This window comes from Hemicordylus capensis, chromosome 8 (assembly GCF_027244095.1).
Source record: "Hemicordylus capensis ecotype Gifberg chromosome 8, rHemCap1.1.pri, whole genome shotgun sequence".
NCBI lineage: Eukaryota > Metazoa > Chordata > Lepidosauria > Squamata > Cordylidae > Hemicordylus > Hemicordylus capensis.
The window spans coordinates 3,265,328-3,287,845 of record NC_069664.1 but is presented as its reverse complement, the minus strand read 5'-3'; the positions used below and the strand labels follow the sequence as shown (position 1 = coordinate 3,287,845).

The following is a 22,518-nucleotide window of genomic DNA, read 5'->3' as shown; positions in this document are numbered from 1 at the left end:
AGTCACGGCGTAGTCACCCGGCCGAGCATGAGGACGCTTAATTTTCAGGAGGGGGGGCCCTCCAAAGGCCTGGAGGTCCAGGCTCCAAAATTACCTAGGTGCACCTCTGGGTGTTCCCTTATGAAGCCTCTGGACTTGTTGGGCTTAGGGAGAATACCAGGAGCCCAGCTGTCTGGCCTGGCCAAGAGAGAAGGATCCTCAGGTTGCTGCAAATCAAGCCCTAGCACGCAAGCCTGCAAGCCTGGCCCTCCAGTGTTGCTGAACTACAACTCACATCATCCCCATCAATTATGGCTGAGGATGATGGGTTGTGGTTCAAAGAACAGTTGGAGGGCCAAGCTGCACACACACCCCGTCGCCTTAGCAGCTGACTACGTTCCAATAACGGGTTGCATCTTCACACACCTTGCAGTGGGGATGTGGGGGCTGCTCTGTAGACCAACATTGTTAAGCATCCGATGCAGAAGTGTCTGGGCTTTAAAAGCTCACCAACACCATCGCAGTTCCCGAGATTCAACGGCAGGCCATCCACAGGCTATGCTGCGCAAGTCAACTGGGCAGAACAGCCAAAGGATCCGGCTCAAGCTTCGTTGATTTGAAGCAAGTTCGAGGGGAAGATTCTCCTGGATTGGAGAACGCCATGATTTTTCCAAAACAAAAAACAATACACACACCAAAAAACACCTTCCGAAAATAAAATAAAATAAAATAAAGAGTGGTGCAAAACTGTTTATTGATGAGAAAGGTCCCTACGCATTTCAAGGAGAATCCTCTTCTTCAGGGGATAGTCTTTATCTTCATGTTTTGTGCTCTGCAGGATAAAGACCATCTCCTGAAGAGGAGGATTCTCCTCGAAACGTGTCGGGACTTTTCTCATCAAACTTTTCTCGTTAATAAACAGTTTTGCTTTTGCACCACTCATTTTTGCATCTTCAGCCTTGCTGTTATGTACCTCCCACCCTGCAATTGTGTATTTTTTTAAAAAAATCTTTTCCAAATTTCTGGGAGCTGAAGACTCCTTTTCCTCCTAAATTAAGCCATACTTCTTCCTTGCATCTGAAAAGGGTAACTCTCCCAAGTTTTGCTTTGTGTGTGTGTAAAAAACCTCCAGAGAAAATTTTCTGAAATTTCTCCTGAAGAGATACCGTGAAATTTCAGTTTCTCCTTGCAAAGAGATCTTCATCAGGTTTCAAATTTCCAGCACTAGACCAGATCTCAAAGAAGCCCCATTCCTTTGGTCTGCAAACAGGAGTCCCTGTTCTGGGTGTAGCTCCTGACAGAGTCATTCAGAAACGCAAGGTGCAGACACACAACAACATAACCTGCCTGTAGAGTTTTCGGTTAATCCATCCCTTGAACCAGGCCAGCTTTTGAATGGAGCTTGAGTTACTTGTGTTCCAGTCCTGGAGTAGAAGTGAGGCTAACAAACAGCCAGCAGCAAGCGCACTGAAGGCAGACTGTAGTCGCTTCTCTGTACACAAGATCTGTCTCATTAAACTGTTAATATTCCTGATTCCGCTCCACTGCCTTGGCTTTGCACACCACAACCCTTTCCTCTGGATTCTACACACTGCCCACAGCAGCCTGAGTCCCGGAAGCCCAGAGATCTGGCAGACTGCCTCTTCTTTGGGTGCTTGGACTCCCAGGAGCTTTTTGATTATTTCTGGGATACAGCTGGTGCACTCCAGAATGGTACAGCAGGAAAATAACGTGCCTAGGGAGCAAGAGGTTGCTGATTCGAATCCCCACTGGTGTGTTTCCCAGGCTATGGGCAGCAGTGATATAGGAAGGTGCTGAAAGGCATCATCTCAGACTGTGCAGGAGACGGCCATGGTCAACCCCTCCTGCATTCTACCAGAGGGCTCTTTGGGTGCCAGGAGTCGACACCAACCCGACGGCACAACTTTACTTTACACGTCCTGAGAACTGCTGCATTTTTATGCACATGGCTGCCAGGAGAGGTGTGTTCACACAGAGGTGTTTCCTGTGCGTGTCAGCCCCTCTCTTTCAGTGGCACTGGGCACATCTGCTTCCCATCGGGGCTGCTTTTTGAAGTGTGCCCACCCTGAATCTCGCCATGGCTCACTGCCATGCACTGCTCTGGAGCTGCCCTGCTGCAGCCCCAGGTGGCCGAAGGCATTCCAAAGACCAGCCCCACACCCCAGACCCACTCAGAAGGCCAACCTCTGTAATTAACGGTTGCCTGAATGGCCCTGGGACCATGCAGACCCGTCTTGAAGCCCAAATGCAGCAGGGAGCTTCTACTGTTTGTTAATCTGGTCTGTGTCCGCATTAAACGTGCTTACTACTACAGCAGGGAGCTCAAAGGAGGCCAAGGTTTCCCAGCCACTGAGTTCTTGGGGCGGTCTTTCCTGCCTCTTTCCAGACCCATTGGAGAAGCCTCTTGGTCCAAGCACAGAACTCTCCCCTAATGAGAGCATTTTCTCCCTCCCAGGCAAAGAGCACAGCCTGCTCAGCTCCTGCTAGGAAGTGCTGTGTCCACAGGCTGCAATCCCAGAGGCAGCAGGTGTGTCAATGGCAGAGCTCACCAGCACTGGACAATTCCTGCTTCACCAGGTGTAATTGGACACCAGCCCCTGAGAGATGCCGAGGTTGGAGCCCAGCGGCCTGAAAACCCTGGGAGCATCGGCCAAGAGAGACAAGGCCCACATTGTCCGCGGAAGGTGCCTCACTGCACAGATGCAGCTTCTTCCAAGTACAGTGTAAGTGGCAAGAAAAGCATCACAGGTGAATTCCTGGGAGCCACGTTGCTGCTAAAGGTGCAGGAGGAACCCCAGGAAAAGAAGCGGCAATTTTACCATGAGCTACTTGAGAAAGAATTGGCTGGTGCCGTTCACTATGCCAGAACAGCAGACCCCTTCCAACAACTCACTCAAAAAGCTGCAACACGCTTAGGTGGAAAAGCAAAGCAGGGATTGCCCCAAAAGAGCCAAGCACAACTGATCTGCAGATCATCTCAAGTGTCTAGTCCATCTGGACCCAAAGACTGTCCAGGCCCCCAAAGGAGACCAGGGACAGCCAACCACTCACACAGGCTCCTGCTGCAAAACTGAAATTGCCCTCCCACTCCTCGTCCACGGCCTTCTCACAAGGCCTTCTGAGTTTGTCTCTTCACGGGCACAACAGCTCACACGATCAAACACTGGGGAGGGCCAGCACCCTAGTCCTACCCATCTTTGGGAGCTGTGCCTGCTCCTGAATTTTGTATGTGAGCAAACAACTAGGTAGGGATAGGTGAGTGATTGTGTGCAAGAGAGGAGCTAGGTAGGGTGACTTTTATTTTTTATTATTATTATTTATTGAATTTTTATACCACCCTTCCTAATTTCGCTTTTCCTCTTGCCTTGTCAAAATGCTGGGTACAATGGTGTCGTTCCACCCACCTCCTCTCTCACACATGTTAACTCTGTACACACACACACACACACACAAACACACACACACACACACACCGTTGTTTGCTCACACACCACTGAAAATCAGGAGCATGCATAGCTCTTGAAGCTGGGGAGGATGCTTGTCCTAAGCAATTTTGTGAACTGCCTTAGTATCTCACTAACAGAGGGATTCTCCTTCCTGTCCGAACTTTAATTACTGATCGACACTGTTTTTATTTCCACTTTAGCAGTCATATCACAAAGACGATTGGTGGGAGGTCCTTGGACATGCACAGTCATGGGTGGGAGACAGGTCAGTTGAAAGCCAGAAGTCAGTTCCCAGCCCTCATGATAACAGATGTGCCTGAAGACATGATAGCAAAACACGGAAGGTACACAGACAACCAGACAAGTTTAGAAACTTAACCAATTCCTTAGGCTTTACAAATGAAGTCCATACAGCAAGAACTTCAGAAGGGATGAATGGTTTTTCCTTCCCCCCGTCCCCCAGAATGGAGAGCTTGCCAGGGGCATAACTACCATTAGGTAAGGGGAGGCAGTCGTCTTGGGGCCCCACTGCCTCGCGGGGCCCCCCAGAGGCACACCCAGAGGCCCCCCAGAGGCCCCCCAGAGGCACGCCCAGAGGCCCCCCAGAGGCATGACTCCCCACCCGCCCATGTTGCACCCCCTATGAATTATGTTGAGTCTCTTGGAGATCGGCAGGAGCAGAGAGTAAAAAAACTAGATTCAATGTGAACTAGATATTCACCGTATTCATAATGGGGATGTGAGTGTGAGTGCACTATATATTGTGAAGTGTGTTTGTGTGTGTATGTCAGCGAAGGGCCCATTTTAAAATCTTGTCTCTGGGCCCCCTCCAACCTTGCTATGCCCCTGGAGCTTGCAGTTTCTGAAGGCGAATGTTGCACAATAAACTCAACACGTCCACCACCTGTAGGTTACAAGCAGCAGCAGTTGGGGGAAATGATATGCAAATTATGGTCATTACGGCCACTCAAGTATGCAAATGGGCTTGAGCACTCTGGCTGATGATGTATCCCTGCTGCGGCCACTGGAGTCACAGGCCGGGGAGGGGGGTTGTTGTCGCTTGTGCTGGTTGCTCATTTTTAAAAACTCATGCAAAGTCCGCCCAAAGCCCTCCAACAGGATGAAGCGCGCTCATTTCTGTGCCCTGTTTTGACTAGACGCGTAAGACGATTCGTAATCATTCTGCAGCAGAGGGCCAAGCAGGACCCAGCAGAGGAGCTCCGTGATGGCAACTCCTGACCTCTTGTTCATATAAAAGGCAGCCAGAAAAGGAGGGTTCGATTCTGCCCTCGGCACCAGCTCCTCAACTTCAGTCCTCTTCTCCCCAAAGCTGCTGTTAGCCACAGAGAGGGAAACTTGTGCCATGGCTAACAATAGCTACGGGGAGGGGGGCAATTTGGACTGGGTCTGCTGCACAGGGCAACGTCCCCAATGGAGAATCTCCGTAAGTTCAACTTATCAAACTCTCTCCTGGTAGGGCTGTCCACATGATGGGGAACTAGGCAGGAGAAGTGCAGTGCTCAGCTGCTTTGGGTCACCCATCAGCAAAAACCTAGGTAGGGGGAGAAGAACTCGGCCATGTGGTAGAGGAGCGCAGATGACCCAAGGACACCCTCTTCCCAGGATGAAATCAGGTGGGGTGGGAAGACCCTGTGTTGCTGGGACACCCCACCCCGCACAACAAGAGAGTTGGTGGGGGGGCTGGAGCCAGCACCCTCACCATGACCCAAGGACACAGCCCTGCTTTTGTCCGGCGACTCCGAGGAGTTCCCCGAGGGAGGAGAGACCCCTCGGCACTTCGAAAATAACCAGAAGCCCTTGGCCTGCCCCGGCTTTATCTGGACCACCCCACGATCCCACAGGAATGGCATTGTGTTTGCAGAGCTGGCTAAAGTCTGAGCACAGGGTGGCTGGAAGAGAGGCAGAGCGGGTGGATCAGAGAAGGGGCCAGAGGATGTGGTGAACACAAGCTGGGGGACTTGCTGTTTACTGAGTCAGACCATTGGTCCATCTAACTCAGCACTGTCTTCACTGACTGGCAGCAGCGCACCAGGGTTTCGGACTCAGGGGTATTTCCCAGCCCGGCCTGGGGATGCTGCCAGGGACTGAGCATGGGGCCTTCTGCATGCAAGTCCTATGGTGGATGAGGATCACCGAATGCCAACGGCCACTCGGAAATCCCATGCATGCCATGGCCACTGGGAAGGAACCAGTGCCTTTCAGTGGGCATTCCCTGTCATTCTTTTTAGTACATCCCCTAAAGTCTACATGATCGCATGCATGGTGTCAGCCTAATGGAAGCTGCCATATACTGAGTCAGACCCTTGGTCCATCTAGCTCGGTATTGTCTACACAGACCGGCAGCAGCCCTCCAGGGTTCCAAGCTCAGTGGCATTTACCAGCCCTTCCTCCCAGCCCTGCCCTGCCCTCTGAGACCCACCCCCACCCTCTAAAACAAAGTGGATAGCGGGGGTCCTTCTCAGCTTTGTCCCACCCCGGGGCCAACCCCCTCCCTTTTTCCCCCACAGGATGAAAACTCTTTTATAATTGCCCTAATGTTGGGATTTTATTGTTGGCTTGTTGGATTGTGGATATTTTTTATTTTATTTTTTTGGCAATTGTATTTTTATAGGATTTTAAAAATGGATTTAAAAGACCACCACTTGGGGAGTTTTCGCTCCAGAACAGCTAATGGGTGCTTTAGATAAATAAATGCATAAACAAAAAAGAGTTCACGGTTCATGCAAAACAAAGTTCCATCAACTACCCTGCAAACCGCCTTGCCAGGCAAGGACCCAAGACTTGAGAGCATGCCTTGAACCTGCAGCCATGCAAATCAAAAAGCTCCCAGCACTTATACACTATTTCTGTCCGGAGACAGTCCCACAGGGAGTTGCACAAGCACACAACTAGCCAGGGAAACAGCCTGCACTGACCTGCTCCGGCAGAAGCATCACCTCTAACCTAGATGGCATTTGAGTGGTCTAAACAGGGTTTTTCACTTGCAGTCGGCATGTTCAAAATTGTGTCTGTTTTGGGACCTTCGGCACCACCTCCTCCTGCTCCCCATCCAGATCAGCCCCTCTTACCCTATAGCTACTTTGATACTGGAAGTCTGAATCCCAAAGCTCCGATTCCGTTTGGCAGTGCAGCAGAGTGACAACAAAAATTGTATTTTTCAGGCAGTAAAGCAATATTAAACAGCGGCCACTAGAGGGAGTCAGCAATCCAAGAATAACTTCTTTGGGAACAAAAAACACGGTTCACCAAAAGAAGCACAACTCATGAGTATATACACCGCCTCCCCAACACACAAACACACACACCCCTACCTTCTTTGGGAGAAGCACAGCAGTAAAAACAAGGTATCTTTCCAGCAGTTAGGGATCTCTTTTCCTGGCATAGTGCTGTGTGTGTACTAAATGTATCTGTGTGTTGTCCTGCCCTTTTAAGGCACGGGAACAAGGCCAGCAAAAAAAGAAAAATGACAACCCTTTGCTTAGCCTTTTAGGCCAGCCATTTTTTTGCTGCAGAGGAACCATCCCCAAGCTCACCACCTGGGGAACTCTCTGCCACATGACACTCCTTACCTGATCCCTGAGGAGCAGCACTGGAAAGGATCCACTTCACCAAGCAACATTTCATCAGCGCCTTGCGAGTCAGCCGCGGCTTCTGCCATTTCACATTATCTTTCCTCCCGGGGGGAGTCTGACCTGGGTCCCCCAACAGGCTGCCATCCGTTTCCTTGCTGTCATCCTGAAACAGAACAGATGCCAGATGCCTTCGATTAACTTTTAGGATACTCTACAATGACTTCCACGTTGATAGGGCAGCCCAGCTCTTGCAAAGCGTATCTAGCTTATCTCAATGGACAGTAACATTGTTGAGAAAGTGCAGTGAAGTTGTAAATCAAGACAAAAGCAAAAGAAACAACGGGGGGGGGGTCACTCAGCCTCAGCAGAAGGAGCACATGCCCCCAAAGAGAGAGTTCACAGATCTAAGGCTCATTCACACAATGATTGCTAAGAAGCTGTGCATGCTTCCGTTTTGTGAGCATGTGTGAGGGGGAAACAAGGCTGAAAGGGGAGGAAGTGATTGTCTTGGAGAGAGGAGCTGGGTTGGAGGGTGTTGCCTCCTCCCTTGGTAAAGTGTTGGGTATGAGAGCTGGGTGGGTGGGACAGTGTTGACCGACCCAGAAGCTCCTCTCTCCCAGATGATCACAACTTCCCCTCCCGACTTTGCTTCTTCCCCCCTTGCACACAATCATAAAGCTTCCTGAACTAGGGTAGGATGTTTATCCTACCCTAATCCTCACCATGTGAATGAGCCTCTAATATGAACAGATCGTATTTACCCAAATACAAAATGACTCTGAATTGAAGATAGCTCTCATTAAAAATAGAAGTTAAATACAGGTTATACCCGTATTAACTCGAAAGGAAAAGGACTCTGGCTTTAAGACACTCCATTTCTAACAGCAAAGAATTTGGGGGGGAAATCTAATCTTGGATCCAGCAGCAATTCCTCCGAGGCCTATCCTGGGTCATGACCCGGTCACACAGGGGCCATTTGCACATGCGTGGCAGCCTCCAAAATGGCCACGGCGCCAGGGAAAGGGCCCGGAAAGGGCCAAAGTCCGCCTGAATCGGGTGATGGCTGTAAGAATGGAGGCTAGAGGTGGGAGGGGAGAGCTCCGCAGACACACACTGCGCCACCTCAAAGAAGCCCCTGGAGGGAGTAAGTTGGGGGGGGATTATTTATTTATTTACTATTTGGTTGGGAAACCCACCGGACCAGGGTGGGTGGGTGGGTTCGAGGGGGTGCTGAACCAAAGTGGCCCAGTCTGGTTTGGGTCCGGTTCAAACTCGAACCGAACCGGGCCAGCCAGTTCCATGCACAGCCCTAGCTCCTGCACCCATACTAAGACCAGAAGTAGTTTGGCGGGAATATCTTCTGACTTTGCAGCCTCTGATCCTAGCCACGGATCAAGGCGGCCAAATTCTGCTGCCAGGCCCAGTGACCAGCCTGCTCCCCTCTCCTGCCCCCGGGGTCTCTGCTTGCAGCTGCTTTCCTGATCTGCTTGTTCCAGCCCAGCCAACTCCTTCCGTCGGGACCAAGGGTGGAGGGGCAAGGCCACAATCCTTCCCTACCCTCCCTTATTATATCCGACCTCCTCAACTTGCCTGCACTGAAACAACACCCCAGCCAGAGGGCAAAGGAGAGTAAGGGGTTATTCGTGCCATCCCCCGCCCTCAAGGCAAGGAAACTCTTTCTGCCTCACTCCATCTCACTGGCCTGTTTGTGCAGACATTTCCAATACAACAAGATTTTAGGAACATAGAAGGCTGCCTTGTACTGAGTCAGACCTTTGGTCCATCTCGCTCAGTATTGTCTGCACTGACTGGCAGCAGCTTCTCTATGGTTTCAGGCAGGCTTCTCTCCCAGCCCTACCTGGAGATGCTGCCTGGGATTGAACCTGGGACCTCCTACCTGCAAAGCAGATGTCCTACCCCTGAGCTATGCCCCATCCCCTGAGGGTAACATCTCACAGCGTTCACATGCAATCCCCCACCCAAATGCAAACCAGGGCCAACCTTGCTTAGCAAAGGGGCCGATCCATGCTTGCTACCGCAAGACCAGCTCTCTCCTTTGGCGAGCCTGCGACTGTGCCAGGTGCCAACGGCACCCTCTTGCAAGCCAGCCAAACATGTCTCTCCCCTCTCACGTGCACCCCACTTTAAAAATAGCCCACAGTGCTGCTGGCATGCCCTGGATTGGAGCGTGCTCGGCTGCAGAGACGCAATGGATGATTCAGCCCTCGGATGTGTTTTCTGCATCCAGCAACAGCAACTGTAATCGCTGGAGTGCAAGCCCAGCTGCTGCAGAGAAGGGGAGAGACGTTCTCCATCCTTTCCGGGGAAAGTGCTTTTTTGCACACATGGAGCGTGGGCCTTTTCACTCTCTTCTTTGGCTGAAGCAGCCACTTAACATTTGGAATTCCAGCCGCAGGGAGCTCATCAAGTCAGGAGGACCGTCTACCCCAGGGGTGCACAACTCCCAGGGCCCCCATGGGCCAGAAAAGAGGCCCTGTCTCTGCTCAGTCAGTGGGGCTCCTGGAGCTCAGGCCAGCCCCGAACCAACGCCAAGTCCTCTCCTCTCCCTAAATCGCTGTTTCAGGTTACAGCCCTAGACATGCTTGCTTGGGATTAAGTCTTACTGGGTACTTTTATCTCCGAGTAAGCGTGCGGAGGGTGGAGGTCTAAGGCAGTGTCCAGAGAGGAGGGGCCCTCTTGGAGAAGAACTGGCCGAAAGAGTGACGCTCTGCATTTCTGGGGTGCTTCCTGCCTGTGCTTGCCGGATGCCAATCAAGCAGCAGCGACTGGCTCATTCAGTCCATCGCTGCCACACGCAGCTCACCTGGTCTCAAGGGCCCAACCCCACTGAGCCTCTGCCGCTGGTCAGTACGACAAGCCCAGAGCTCGTCAGGGCTCCTGCTATTGCTGCCGGATATTCCAACCTGGGAGGGCAGCAAAAAAGCCCTGTGGGCCAGATCTGACCCCTGGGCCTTGTGTCACGTAAGCTTGCTCTGCAAGGGAGCTCTGTTTTGATATGGCAGCTGATGTCTTGCATAGCTCATCTTTAACTTGCAAAGGTCTGGCAGTGGTCCTATATTATTGTAATGGAATAGGGAGTCGTTTTTATCCCGAATGACAATAACTTCTCTAGAACTTTCCAGGTTGAAAATGCTTCCATTGCTCCTCCTGAATTAGACTCTGCACCAGGCCATAGTCTTCATGCTCAGTCACAGTCAACTTCTCAAGAGTCAGTAGGGACTGACCTTGTACGGGCAAGAGACAACCCCCTTTCTTCTTTCTTGCATCTGAATTTTTGCAACATATACAGGGCTCTTTTCAGCCAGGGATGGAAGCCTTGGGCATGCTCGACCACTTAGCTCCGGCCCTATCCCCATTTAAAGTTGGCAATGTGGGATGGGTACATTTCATGGGCAAGTCATATTTGCTAATACCTGTTCTTGGAGGTGACCGGTTGTTTCCTGGAACGTTAACAGGGAGCCTGCAAGCGGACTCCTGGACTCCAAAGCAGGCCCTGTCACCCTCTGAGTAAACTAACCCAGAGCCAACACCCACGTCTCTGCCCTCCCCAAGGAGGGGACCCTGAAGCCTAGTCAGGGGCTTGAAGGACCCGAGATCACCGATGACTCATCCACACGGCCCCAGGCAGGGTGGGAGAAGCACTCAGCCTGGGCCTTTGCAGGCACACAACTGACAACCAGGCCAGACAACGGGGTCAGGGGAACGAGCCCGAGCCGGTCTTCTTGCTCTCTGCGGATGCAACTAACAAAAACAGCCCCTCCCTCCTGGTGGTCCCCCCCTTCCTCTCCCCCATCAATAATTCAGAGTGCCTCCCCTTTTGTTTTCAGCCTCCACTGGCTCTTCATTATTCATTGGTGTTGGGCTAGCTGGCACACCTGTTTCCAGACAATGGCCATGCTGGAAAATAAGCCGGCTCAGCAAGGCAGGCACCGAGTCTGCAAGCATGCCGAGGTATTGCACGGGAGGGGCAGGGCAGAGATGTTTGAGATCAGATAAATCAAGTAGGCCCCCAGGCAGCTTCCATTGTCTAGCCCAAGCACCTGTCTGTCTGTCCGGCTGCCTCTCTCTCTCTCTCTCTCTCTCTCTCTCTCTCTCTCTCTCTCTCTCTCACACACACACACACACACACACAAGCACACAAGCACACAACACAGCAACAACAAATGCCTTCCAGCTGCAAGTCACAACCTTCCAATCACAACCTTGGCCAATCTAGCTTGGTATTGCTTACACCAGGGATTCTCAACGTTGGATCTCCAGATGTTCTTGGACTTCAACTCCCATAATCCCCAACCAAAGGCCACTGGGCTAGGGATCATGGGAGCTGAAGGCCAATAACATCTGGGGACCCAAGTTTGAGAATCCCTGGTCTACACGGACTGGCAGCAGCTCTCCAGGGTTTCAGGCAGGAGTCCTTTCCCAGTCTTCCGCGGAGATGCTGCCAGGGATCGAACCTGGGACCTTCTGCCCGCCAAGGGGGGCTCTGCCACCGAGCCACAACCCTTCCCTTGATGTGACATGGGAAGCGACCTTCTACCCACTCAGACCATTGGTCCACCTTCCTTGCTACAGTCTACCCCAGAGCTGCCCAACTTCAGCCCTCCTGCAGATGCTGACCTGCAACTCCCATTGTCCCTGATTGGCCGCTATGGCTGGGGGTGATGGGAACTGTAGTCCAAAAACAGCTGGAGGGCTGCAGCCGTGCCACCGTCCTGGTCTACCCAGACTGGCAGCGGCTCTCCAAGCTTTCAGGCAGGTGACTCTCCCAGCCCTACCTGGAGATGCTGCCGGGGAGGGGGCTCAAGCAGAAGGACCTGCCTTCATACGGCCACCTCTTGTCTCTGCAGGAGCCACTGTTCTGAGCTTCCCTCCTTCCAGTCGGGAGGTACATAGGAACAGAGGAAGCTGCCATATACTGAGTTAGACCCTTGGTCCATCTAGCTGAGCATTGTCTACCCAGACAGGCAGCGGCATCTCCAAGGTTGCAGGCAGGAATCTCTCCCAGCCCTATCCTGGAGATGCTGCCGGGGAGGGGACTTGGAACCTTCTGCTCTTCCCAGAGCGGCTCCATCCCCTACAGCCAGCTCAGTGGCTCAGCCTCAGAGTGGAATGAGGCGCTTCTGACAGTGGGTCGCTCTTAGACTACCCTTTGGGGGATGTTAAGAATGGTGTCTGACCCCATTTCTCCTCTTCAGGGGAGAAACGTCTCTCCCTTTTAGGTATCATAAATTTAGGCAATACAGGCGTATGGAATCCATCTCTGGGGCACAGAGCTGCTGAATGAAGCCAGGCAGCACCTCACACCCCACAGACCCAAACCACTGCATTGCATCCAATCATGCACTGGCCATTTTAAAAAATTCTCCAGGCTTGTTCACACAGCTGTTTGAATCTAGGTTTAATGTGGGTTACCAACACTGCAGGCATCGATTGAATCCAGGCCAAGGTGGTTTATGGCCCAAGATCCCAACCTTGGCATGGGTTCATACAATCACACTCATGTTGGTAACCCACATGGAACCTAGATTCAAGCAACTGTGTGAACAATGGGAGGAGAGCTGGTCTTGTGGTGGCAAGCATGAACTGTCAGGTTTGCTAAGCAGGATCCCTGCTGGTTTGCATTTGAATGGGCGACTACATGTGTGAGCACTGGAAGATATTCCCCTCGGGGGACGGAGCTGCTCTGGGAAAAGCACCTGCCTGCTTGCATGCAGAAGGTTCCAAGTTCCCTCCCTGGCATCTCCCGACAAGACTAGGGGAGATTCCTGCTTGCAGACTTGGAGAAGCCGCTGCCAGTCAGTGTAGGCAATATTGAGCCAGATGGACCAAGGGTCTGACTCGGTAGAAGGCAGCTTCCTATGTTCCTAAGTCGTCTTTGTCTTCAAGAATAAGGGAGCTTGAGGTACTGGTTTGCCTGGCAGAATGAATCAGCCTTCACTGGTGGGGTGTGTGGATTCTTGGCATTAAGTTAGCTCTCCAGTGTCCCGTCCCCCCCCCCGCCATGTTACATACGTTTTCTTTGGCTCCTTTCCTGAGCAGCCCCATGCAGAGGGAGAGAAAATCGCCTTGGGAAGACGTTGAGGCAGGCACAAGCAGGGGCAAGGAAGAGGAGGCAATCTGTGTGTCCAGACAGTTACATACCAGGGTGCCCTGAAGAGGACAGGGACCATTTGCTCCCAGCAGAAGCAGAGGACACTAGAAAGAGCACTGGGCTTAGATCTGCAGTGATGGGGAATGTAGGTTAAGCATTAAATTAAGACTTGGTCCTTCTCTTTCAAGGGATTTCAAGGAGCTTTCAAACATTAACTGGTTAGATGCTAGCAAACTCCAGAGCTGCAGCTGTCATATTATTAAAGAACGGGGGGGGGGGAGAGAGAGACGACTATGAAGGGGCCAAGCACTGTGTGTGCTCAGCACCAAAGAAATCCCAGAACCAGCAGCCTTGACTCAAGCCGAGGACACAGGCTAATTCGTGCACATTTGCCTGATTCTTTTTTTATTTTGCATCCAAGTTTCCCAGGCTTTGGAACATTTTTGTCCAGAGCTGGAGAGTGGCAGGAAAGAGGACTGCAGAGAAGCAAGCTGCCAAGGCAGGGGGGAACTGGAGAGAGGGAAGGAGCCCCGAAGGCTCGGTCTATAACCACTAGAAAACCAGAATGCCTTCTCCCCTTCACCCTCTTTGGTTTGGAGAGGTTGCCAGATCTTGCCCCCATTTCTGAAGTTTCCTCACCTACCTGCCCCCCAGCTCTGCAGGCTAAACACACAAATATTTTGGTCAATGAAAGCTGAGGTGATCAGAATTCTCTATTAATTGTTGTTATTGTTGTTGTCAGGTACCTGGTTTGTGGTTTCTGGCAAAGAGCCCTGTGGAAAGCTCCTGATCATAGTTCCTGAGAAGAACCCAGGAGACAGCCCTGCAAAATGCGACACTAGCAGACTGAACAGATTGCGCAAACCATCACACAATAGCCTTAATTGCACATGCTAGCAAAATAATGCTCAGGATCATCCAATGCAGATTAGAGCCCTACATGGAAAGGGAAATGCCGGATGTTCAAGCTGGTTTCAGAAAAGGCCGAGGAACAAGAGACATCATTGCTGATGCATGCTGGATAACTGAGAAAGCCAAAGAACACCAGAAAGAAGTCAATATGTGCTTTATTGACTACAGAAAAGCCTTCGGTTGAGTCAACCATGTCAAGTTGTGGAATATCCTTAGGAAAACGGGCATCCCAGAACATCTCATTGTTCTCATGAGGAACCTATACACAGGATAGGAAGCCACAGTCCAGACGGAACATGGTGAAACAGACGGGTTCCAGATCAGCAAAGGAGTAAGACAAGGCTGTATACTTTCTCCCTCTTTATTCAGTTTCTATGCTGAATATATACTGAGAGAAGCTGGATTGGAAGAAGATGAGCATGGTTTTAAAGCTGGAGGAGGAAACATCAATAACTTGCGCTACGCTGATGACACCACTCTGATAGCTGAGAATGCAGATGATCTGCAAGCTCTAGTAATGAAAGCCAAGGAGCACAGTGAAAAAAATGGGACTACGATGAAATGTAAAGACAAAACTGATGGCAATGGGTACAGCAACCAGCCTCAGAACTGACAATGAAGACACTGAAGTGGTGGATAGCTTCTGCCTTTTAGGATTGACTGTTAACAGTAAAGGATCCAGTAGTCAAGAAATATGCCGCAGAGTAGCACTTAGTAGGGTTGCAATGAAGGCCTTGGCAAGGATATTTAGATGCCGTGATGTGTCTACACCTACAAAGATTAGAATCGTTCCAACCATGGTTTTTCCCTTGACACTCTATGGATGTGAAAGCTGGACTTTGAAGAAGCAAGATGGAAAAAGTATTGATGCTTTTGAACTTTGGTGCTGGAGAAGATTTTTGAGGCTACCATGGACAGCGAGGAAAACAAACAAATGGACCATAGAACAAATCAATCCAGAATTTTCACTCAAGGCACAAATGACCAGGCTCAAACTTCATACTTCGGACACATTATGCGAAGACCCAGCATGCTGGGGAAGTCTATAATGCTGGGGAAAGTTAAAACGAAGAGACGAGGACGACCAGCAGCAAGGTGGATGGACTCGATTACAACAACAATGAATGCACCACTGAGAGACCTAAAAGGCCAAATTGAAGACAGATTATCCTGGAGAGAATCTATCTCTGTGGTTGCTAAGAGTTGACTCCGACTTGATGGCACTTAATCAATCAATTAATCGAGTTTGCAGAAACCGGGTGAAAAACATACAACCCGAAGGCCTTACTCCTCCTGTAGAACACAGGTGGGCAGACCTCAAGTTTGCAGGATCTCCTTTGTTTTTTACAACATGCAAAACAGTGGCTCAGTGGGTGAAGCCAGGTACCCCTACACTCCATGAACCATGCACTGGGGTAATACATGAAGCTGATCCTTGACCACAAGAAAGATTCGCACTGGACTAACCTGCACTTCCAAGTTACTATAGATGAGGGACTCCTGCACAAAACTCTTAAAACTGGCCAGCAGAGTTGCAGAAGGACCTGCGCAAAGGCAACCAGCCAAGAGTCCTCTTTTTCAAATGAGGAACACAGATGCTAAAAGAAAAGCAATGAGCACAATGGCAGAAAGGTGGCTCCCCCCCCACCACTTACAATTTTACTTAGGATTCTTAAACTACTGGGAGTTGGGGAATCTCCAGCAGATCTACTGGAAATCACCCAGAGACCTGCCAGTCAGTCCTGATCTACCTTCTGCTTGCTCTGTCATAGAAAGCATATGCAAACAGAGAGCTTCCTTCTTCAGCAGTAGTAAACAGGACCATGGACAGAGTGCACAACCCACTGTGTTGCATTGCTTGCGACAGCGTCCAATGTTTAGGAACCTAGGCAGCTGCCATATACTGAGTCAGACCATTGGTCCATCTAGCTCAATATTGCCTACACTGACTGGCAGTGGCTTATCCAAGGAGGAACGTAGGAGTCTCTCTCATCTCCCATCTTGGAGATGCCAGGGAGGGTGCCTGGAACCTTTTGTATGCAAGCATGCAGATGCTCTTCCCAGATTGGCTCCATCGCCTAAGGGGAAGATCTTCCAGTGCTCACACATGTGGTCACCCATGCAAATGCAAACCAGGGTGGACCCTGCTTAGCAAAGGGGACAATTCATGCTTGCTACCACAAGACCAGCTGTCTTCCCCCCACAAAATCAGCTCTAAGCTTTCTACCTGAGAATGCCATGAGCTTTCCCAGACAGCAAACTTTATTGCAGATTTACTGTCAGGCTTTAACACGAGTTCGAAGTTGCCCCCCAAAATCGACACAAAAAGTGGATTTTTTTAAACCCGATATATAAACTGGGCTACATTCTAACATGCAGTGAAAATCCTGAACGGTGTGTGAAGTGCTCCCTGATAGGACTTCTGAGTACATCCGGCAGAAATGTTAATTCCCTTCTCCTCCATTCTGGAGGAGATAAGGGGCTAAAGCCGGGAGTGGAAAACTTCCATGAGCTTCTATTCTCTCCAATACACAGTGTCCCCCCCCCCCCGCTCCTTTACAAGAAAGTGACACTGCAAGAAAAGCATTGTGATCCCTGGGATAAAAGTGACCACTGGGCTCCAAATGAAAAGCATTAATCAGAGTGAATGAAAGAGCAGAAGGCAATATTGTGATTCATGGGCTTGTGTTTCGTGGAAATTGCGTTTTGCCTTGAAATCATTCTACACTATTTTTAGAAAAATTTCTATTAAGATCATCTGAAGAGGTCCAGTTACGGTTGCCACCGGCTCATTTGGTGGCGACTCGGGACCAGGCCTTCTCGTTGGCTGCCCCGGGGCTTTGGAATATGCTCCCTGTCAAAATAAGAGCATCTCTATCTCTGGTTGCTTTTAGGAAGACCCTCAAGACACACCTGATTTTCTCAGGCTTTGAACTGAAAGTTCTTTTAAACGTTTTAATTGTTTTTATCCCCATGAAGTTAACTTTTTATGCTAGGAAATTGTTTTGTTTTTACTCTGTTTTATATTTGTTTGTGTTTTAAATTGTGTACACTGCCTAGAGATACGCATATCAGGCAGTACATAAATATGATAAAGTAACCATTTTATGAGCCAACCTGTAAGCATAAATTGAGTTCTGGGGAAATGCTGCAGTTGATTCACTTAGTTAATAATGTCACCTTCGTGAAGGCAATGCTGAAACTGGTCTGGTTCTGCTTGGAAAGAAGGTTCCAGGAATTGCATCGTTTGCAGGCTCATGAACAGAGAGGGCAGCCGTTCCAGGCTATGGGTCTGGATTCAAGCACTAGGGCAGTTCACAAGACCATAAACTGTGTAGGAGATCCATCCTATCCAATTTCGGGAGCTGGGCACAGACACTCCCGTTTTGTGCCCATGTGTGAGAGGAAAACAAGGCTGGAGGGGAAGGAGCTGGATTGTCTCTCCAGCTGCGGTTGGTGGGAGGATCTTCCTGCCAACCTTGTTCAGAAGCTGGGGAGAGAATCTGGGCACGTCTGACCCAGCTCAGGCCAGACAGACAATCAAGTCCCCTGCTTCTGACTTTGCTGTTTACAAGCACGTGAGCGCAAAGCGGGAGCACAGCCAGCTACCCAGTCTGGGTAGGACTCCTTTCCTCCCCAGTTTATGGCCCTGTGAACTGGCCTGTCGCTGGTGGCTTATCCCCCTAGATAGCACAACAGAGGCTCAAGGGCAGCTTTGCTTTGGCACCAGAGGTAGAATGTCTGAATGTCACTTACACACACACACACTGCAAGGCCCCTTGACACGAACAGGAGTTGTGCAAGCGCTCTTCCCTCTTCCTGATCACTTCAGTGGGGGCTTGCCCAGGAGAACGTCCTGGCAGATGTGTTCTATGAAGACCAATCTTCCTTCAGGACATCATTCCACACATTACACTAACGCTGCAGCAATCCTAGCTTTGCCACTGAAGGGAGGCAGACTCTACACTAGGCTCACCTAAACAGGATCAGAGGAGTGCCCAGCTAGGGTAGGGCAGCCTTCTGCATTCCTGATCAGCAGCCGTGTGTGTTTGCCAAGATCAAGGCAGGAGGAGCAGAGAGGGACTGTGTGTGGGAGGCAGGAGCTGGGTCAGAGGGACACCCCCAGCCCATATTTGCCCCAAGCATCTTACCAAGGGTGGGTGAAAGACCGCCTTCCCAGTTCCCAGCTCCCCAACCACCACTCTCCCCTCCTCCTCCTCCTCGACACTTGGAGCCACATGGCCACCAGCCAGGAGCCTACCTGGCTTGCCTACCTGTTTAGGGTCATGTGGAGGAGCCTGTGAGGTCATTCACACAATCAGAAACTGTGCTGTACCTGGGTTTGGGAGCTGTGTGCACTCTCAATTTTAGGTTGCGTAGAAAGCAAGGTCATCACCTTAAGTGGCACAGTGGGGAGATGCTTGACTAACAAGCAGAAGGTTGCTGGTTCGAATCCCCGCTGGTCCTCTATCGAGCAGCAGTGATACAGGAAGATGCTGAAAGGCATCATCTCATACTAAGCGGGAAGAGGCAATGGTCAACCCTTCCTGCATTCTACCAAAGACAACCAAAGGGCTCTGGGCACCAGGAGTCAAAATCGACTTGATGGCACACTTTACCTTTAGAAGCAAAGTAAGAGGAAAACCTGGGTAGAAGTGATTGTGTGGAAGCAAGGAAGGAGGGAAAGCTACCCAGTTTTTCCTCCTGCCTTGCTTCCATATAACCATTTCTACCCTGGTCTCCCTCTTACCTTACTTCTACACAACCAAAAATTGGGAGCAGACACAGCTCCCAAGCCCGGATACAACACAGTTTTTGATCCACACAGTTTTTGATTGTGTGAATGGCCTCTTATTACTTGTTGCATACCTGCTGTACATTTTCAGCATGTACACCTAACACAGGCAAGGTGTGAAAAGGCTCCTTCTGTCTCCTGCTCTCGCCCCCCGCCCCCCCCCCGCCCTGCGTCCCGCCGAAAGAGAGAAGCCATCCTTCTCTGCAGAGAAAAGTGAGGGCAATTGGCATAGCAGCTGCTTGGGCCAGCAGCTGTTCTCCGAGATAAGAAAGGCATCAATCGCCTGCTGGTGCCGGATTCACACAAGAAGAGCTTGTGGCAAGGGGGTGGAGGGGAGAAGAATGGCGGAGGCGAGGAGCGGCGATGTCAGAGGTGAAGAGGGAGCTTCGGAGACCGAGGCGAGGAAAAGCGTCGTGCCAAGTATTCTTGCAAAACAGAAAGGGAGCTGCTGGGAGGAAAGAAATCTCAGAGAGGGATCAAGGACCAACTGACACCACCACCACCGTGTTCCCTTCTCAAGGTTAAGAGAGGGCCTCTTGGCATGCAAGGGGCTTTAGAATTTCCATTCTGCCTCCCGTCACAGCAACCCTGTAAGGCGGGTCGCTATTTTTCAAATGTTTACAGATGCAAATCTGAGGGTGAGAGAGGGTTCTCTGCTCATGGGCAGAGAACCTGGGGCTAATAACAATCCTTATTAACATTTCTCATATATATATATTGCCCTACTCATATATTTTCATTTATATCCCACTCTTCCTTCAAGCAGACCAGAGTGGTGTCAATGGTCCATGTTTTCCTCACAAGAACCCTGTGAGGTCAGTTAGGGTAAGAGAGACTGGCCCAGAATCATACACCCAGTGAGTTTCAGGGCTGAGTGGGGATTTGAACTCAGGTTTCCCCAGTCCGAGGCTGAAGAACACCTAGCAAGTTTGTGAGTGACATGGGATCTGAACCGAGGACTTCCGCTCCCCTCTTAAGTGGCAACTGTATGCATGCCATACCTTAGGGCTGCTCAACTTTGGCCCTCCAGATGTTTGTGGACCACAACTCCCATAATCCCCAACCACAGTGGCCAATAGTCAGGGATGATGGGAGTTGTAGGCTTCCCACATCTGCAGGAGGGCCGAAGGTGAGTGGCCCAGCTTTACCTGGAAACAGGGCTCTGCAAATATTTGGCTCTGAACAGCCAAATAGTCCACCCAGCCTTGCTGTCAGCAGCTGTCTCTACTGCTCAGTGGTGTACAGAGCTGCACCAGACCTAGACATCAGGGGAGCCCCTTGAAGGGGAAGAAAACCCCACAGATGTCTGGGGGGGCACCGGAGCCCTGGGAAGTGAAATTCATAGTGCTGTGTGTGCAAGCTGCAGGCAGTGTACACATGCACCATTATTCACAGGTTTCTTTCCACTACTATTATTTATACAGCACTTTTCAGCAAAAAGTTGTCAAAGCAGATTACTGAGTAAAAACGACAACAAAACAACACGAAGAAGGTTCCCTGTCCCCAAAGGGCTCACAATCTAAAAAGAAACACAAGGCAGACACCAGCAACAGCCACGGGAGGGATACGGTGCAGTGCTCTCCCTCTGCGAAAGATAAGAGAATCACCACTTGAGAGGCCCCTCTTTGGCCAGTTAGCAGAGAATGGCTATTTTCAACGTGTGCACAGAAGGACAGACAATCTAGGTGACACATTTTGAGAGTTCCCCACATGGGCTTTTAGAAGAAATGCATGTGATTCACAAGGAAACGTGTATAAGACACCCATGCAATCCATGCATAGAATGCAACGTGCTGCTGAAGTCACGGCTTGCAGGTGTGAATCCAATATCAGAGTCAGAGCTTGCATGTTACCTCAGACAAGAAGTTTAGAAGGGAATGAGGTCATTCACACAATCGAAAACTGTGTTCTACCCAGGTGTGGGAGCTGTGTGTACTCCCAATTTTTGGTCGTGTGGAAGCAAGGTTAGAGGAAAACTTGGGTAGAAGTGATTGTGTGGAAGCAAGGTAGGAGAAAAAGCTACCCAGGTTTTCTCTAACCTTGCTTCCACACAATCACTTCTACCCAGGTTTTCCTCTAACCTTGCTTCCACACGATCAAAAATTGGGAGTACACACAGCTCCCAAACCTGGGTAGAACACAGTTTTCGATTGTGTGAATGACCTCAGTGTGTTCACACATTCAGCTGCCAACAAGGGACAGGCATGTATGAACTAAACCTTCGTATCTGGCTCAGGGCCCCCAAAAGGCAAATCTGGGCAATTTGTAATGACTTGTTTGTTAAGGAAAAGGACTCTCACACAAATGGCAGGCAATTGATTGGTTGGGAGCCAGTGTGGTGTAGTGGTTAGAGTTTTGGACTAGGACGGGAGACACGAGTTCAAATCCCCACTCAGCCACGAAACTCACTGCCAGTCACTTCTCTTTCAGCCTATCCTACTTCACAGGGTTGTTGTGAGGACAAACATACACTGGGCTCCTTGGAGGAGGCTGATGGCTATAGGTCAGCTCTGGCCTTGGAGGCAAGATGCCTCTAAATATAAGTTGTGGGACAGAAACCGCAGGAGAGAGGGCATGCCCTCAGCTCTTGTCCGTGGGATTCTCAGAGGCATCTGGTGGGCCACTGGGGGGAACAGGATGCTGGCCTGGATGGGCCGTGGGCCTGATCCAGCCGGAAGGCTGTTCTTATTATGAGGAAGAGTGGGGTATAAATGTAGTAAATAAATAAAACCAAAGTGAATACGATATGTTGAGAGCAAGCCGAGAGAGAAGAGAACGGGAAAGCAGGGTCTGCACTCTGCCAGAGGATTGGATGCCATCTGCAAGCGGAAACTGAAGGCAGAAAATGGGAAGCAGGCTAGGAGGGGAAACCTCGGGAGGAGCAAGCGCAAAGAGAGACAGCTTCAAGAGGTGCTCAGTGCAAGAAGCCCAGGCCCCGTCAAACTCCAAAGGAAAGCCGTGAGGGCGGGCTTCATCACAAGCCCCCTCCTGGAACTGAACAAAGGGTGTCTATCAAGTCCAGTATCCTGTCTGTCACAGGGAAGCTACAAGCCAGGTATATGGGCAGCAGCCCTCTCTCCTGCTGTTTATTGCCCTTTGCAACTGGCAGACAGAGGTATACTGCCCTGAACATAGGAGGTTCTACATAACCACCATGACCAATAATCAGAGACAGACATCTTCCACGTGTTCGTCTAATTCCAGAGCAGGCGGCAGTCTTTTTCTCTGCAGATTAAGCCAGGAGTTCTCTAACTTGGCCTACAATTCCCATCATCCCCAGCCACAATGCCCAAAAGCTGGGGATGATGGGAGCTGGAGTCCAACAACATCTGGGATGCAAGTTTGAGAGCCACCGTGTCAAGCATTTATAAAGCACTTCACATACATGGCTTAAGTAATATTTACAACAATCCTGTAAGGTTGGCCAGTATGGCTACTAACCCCATACTGTCGTTGCAAGGCAGAGCCTGAGGACAGTGGTTTGCTGAAGACTGAATTCGTGGCAAAGGCAAGATCTGAACCTGAGGCTTTTCGGCTCAGAGTAAGCCCCTAGGCTCCCACATGTTGCTAGCACGCAGCCTAATGTACCCTGCAGAACTGCACTGAAGAAAAATTAGAACTGGAAAGTGCTAGAGAATGGATGGACTGCAAATTAATCAA

The 22,518-nt window shown here is 50.4% G+C and overlaps 1 protein-coding gene across 2 annotated transcripts in view; it reads right to left on the bottom strand.

Moving 5' to 3' along the window:
* KCNIP3 (potassium voltage-gated channel interacting protein 3) overlaps positions 1-22,518 on the bottom strand; it is a 94,429-nt gene that overhangs the window by 61,800 nt on the left and 10,111 nt on the right. For both annotated transcript variants that reach the window (XM_053270173.1, XM_053270174.1), the window contains exon 2: positions 7,037-7,202. In XM_053270173.1, coding sequence (XP_053126148.1) covers positions 7,037-7,202 — 166 coding nt within the window. The remainder of the gene's footprint in view (positions 1-7,036; positions 7,203-22,518) is intronic.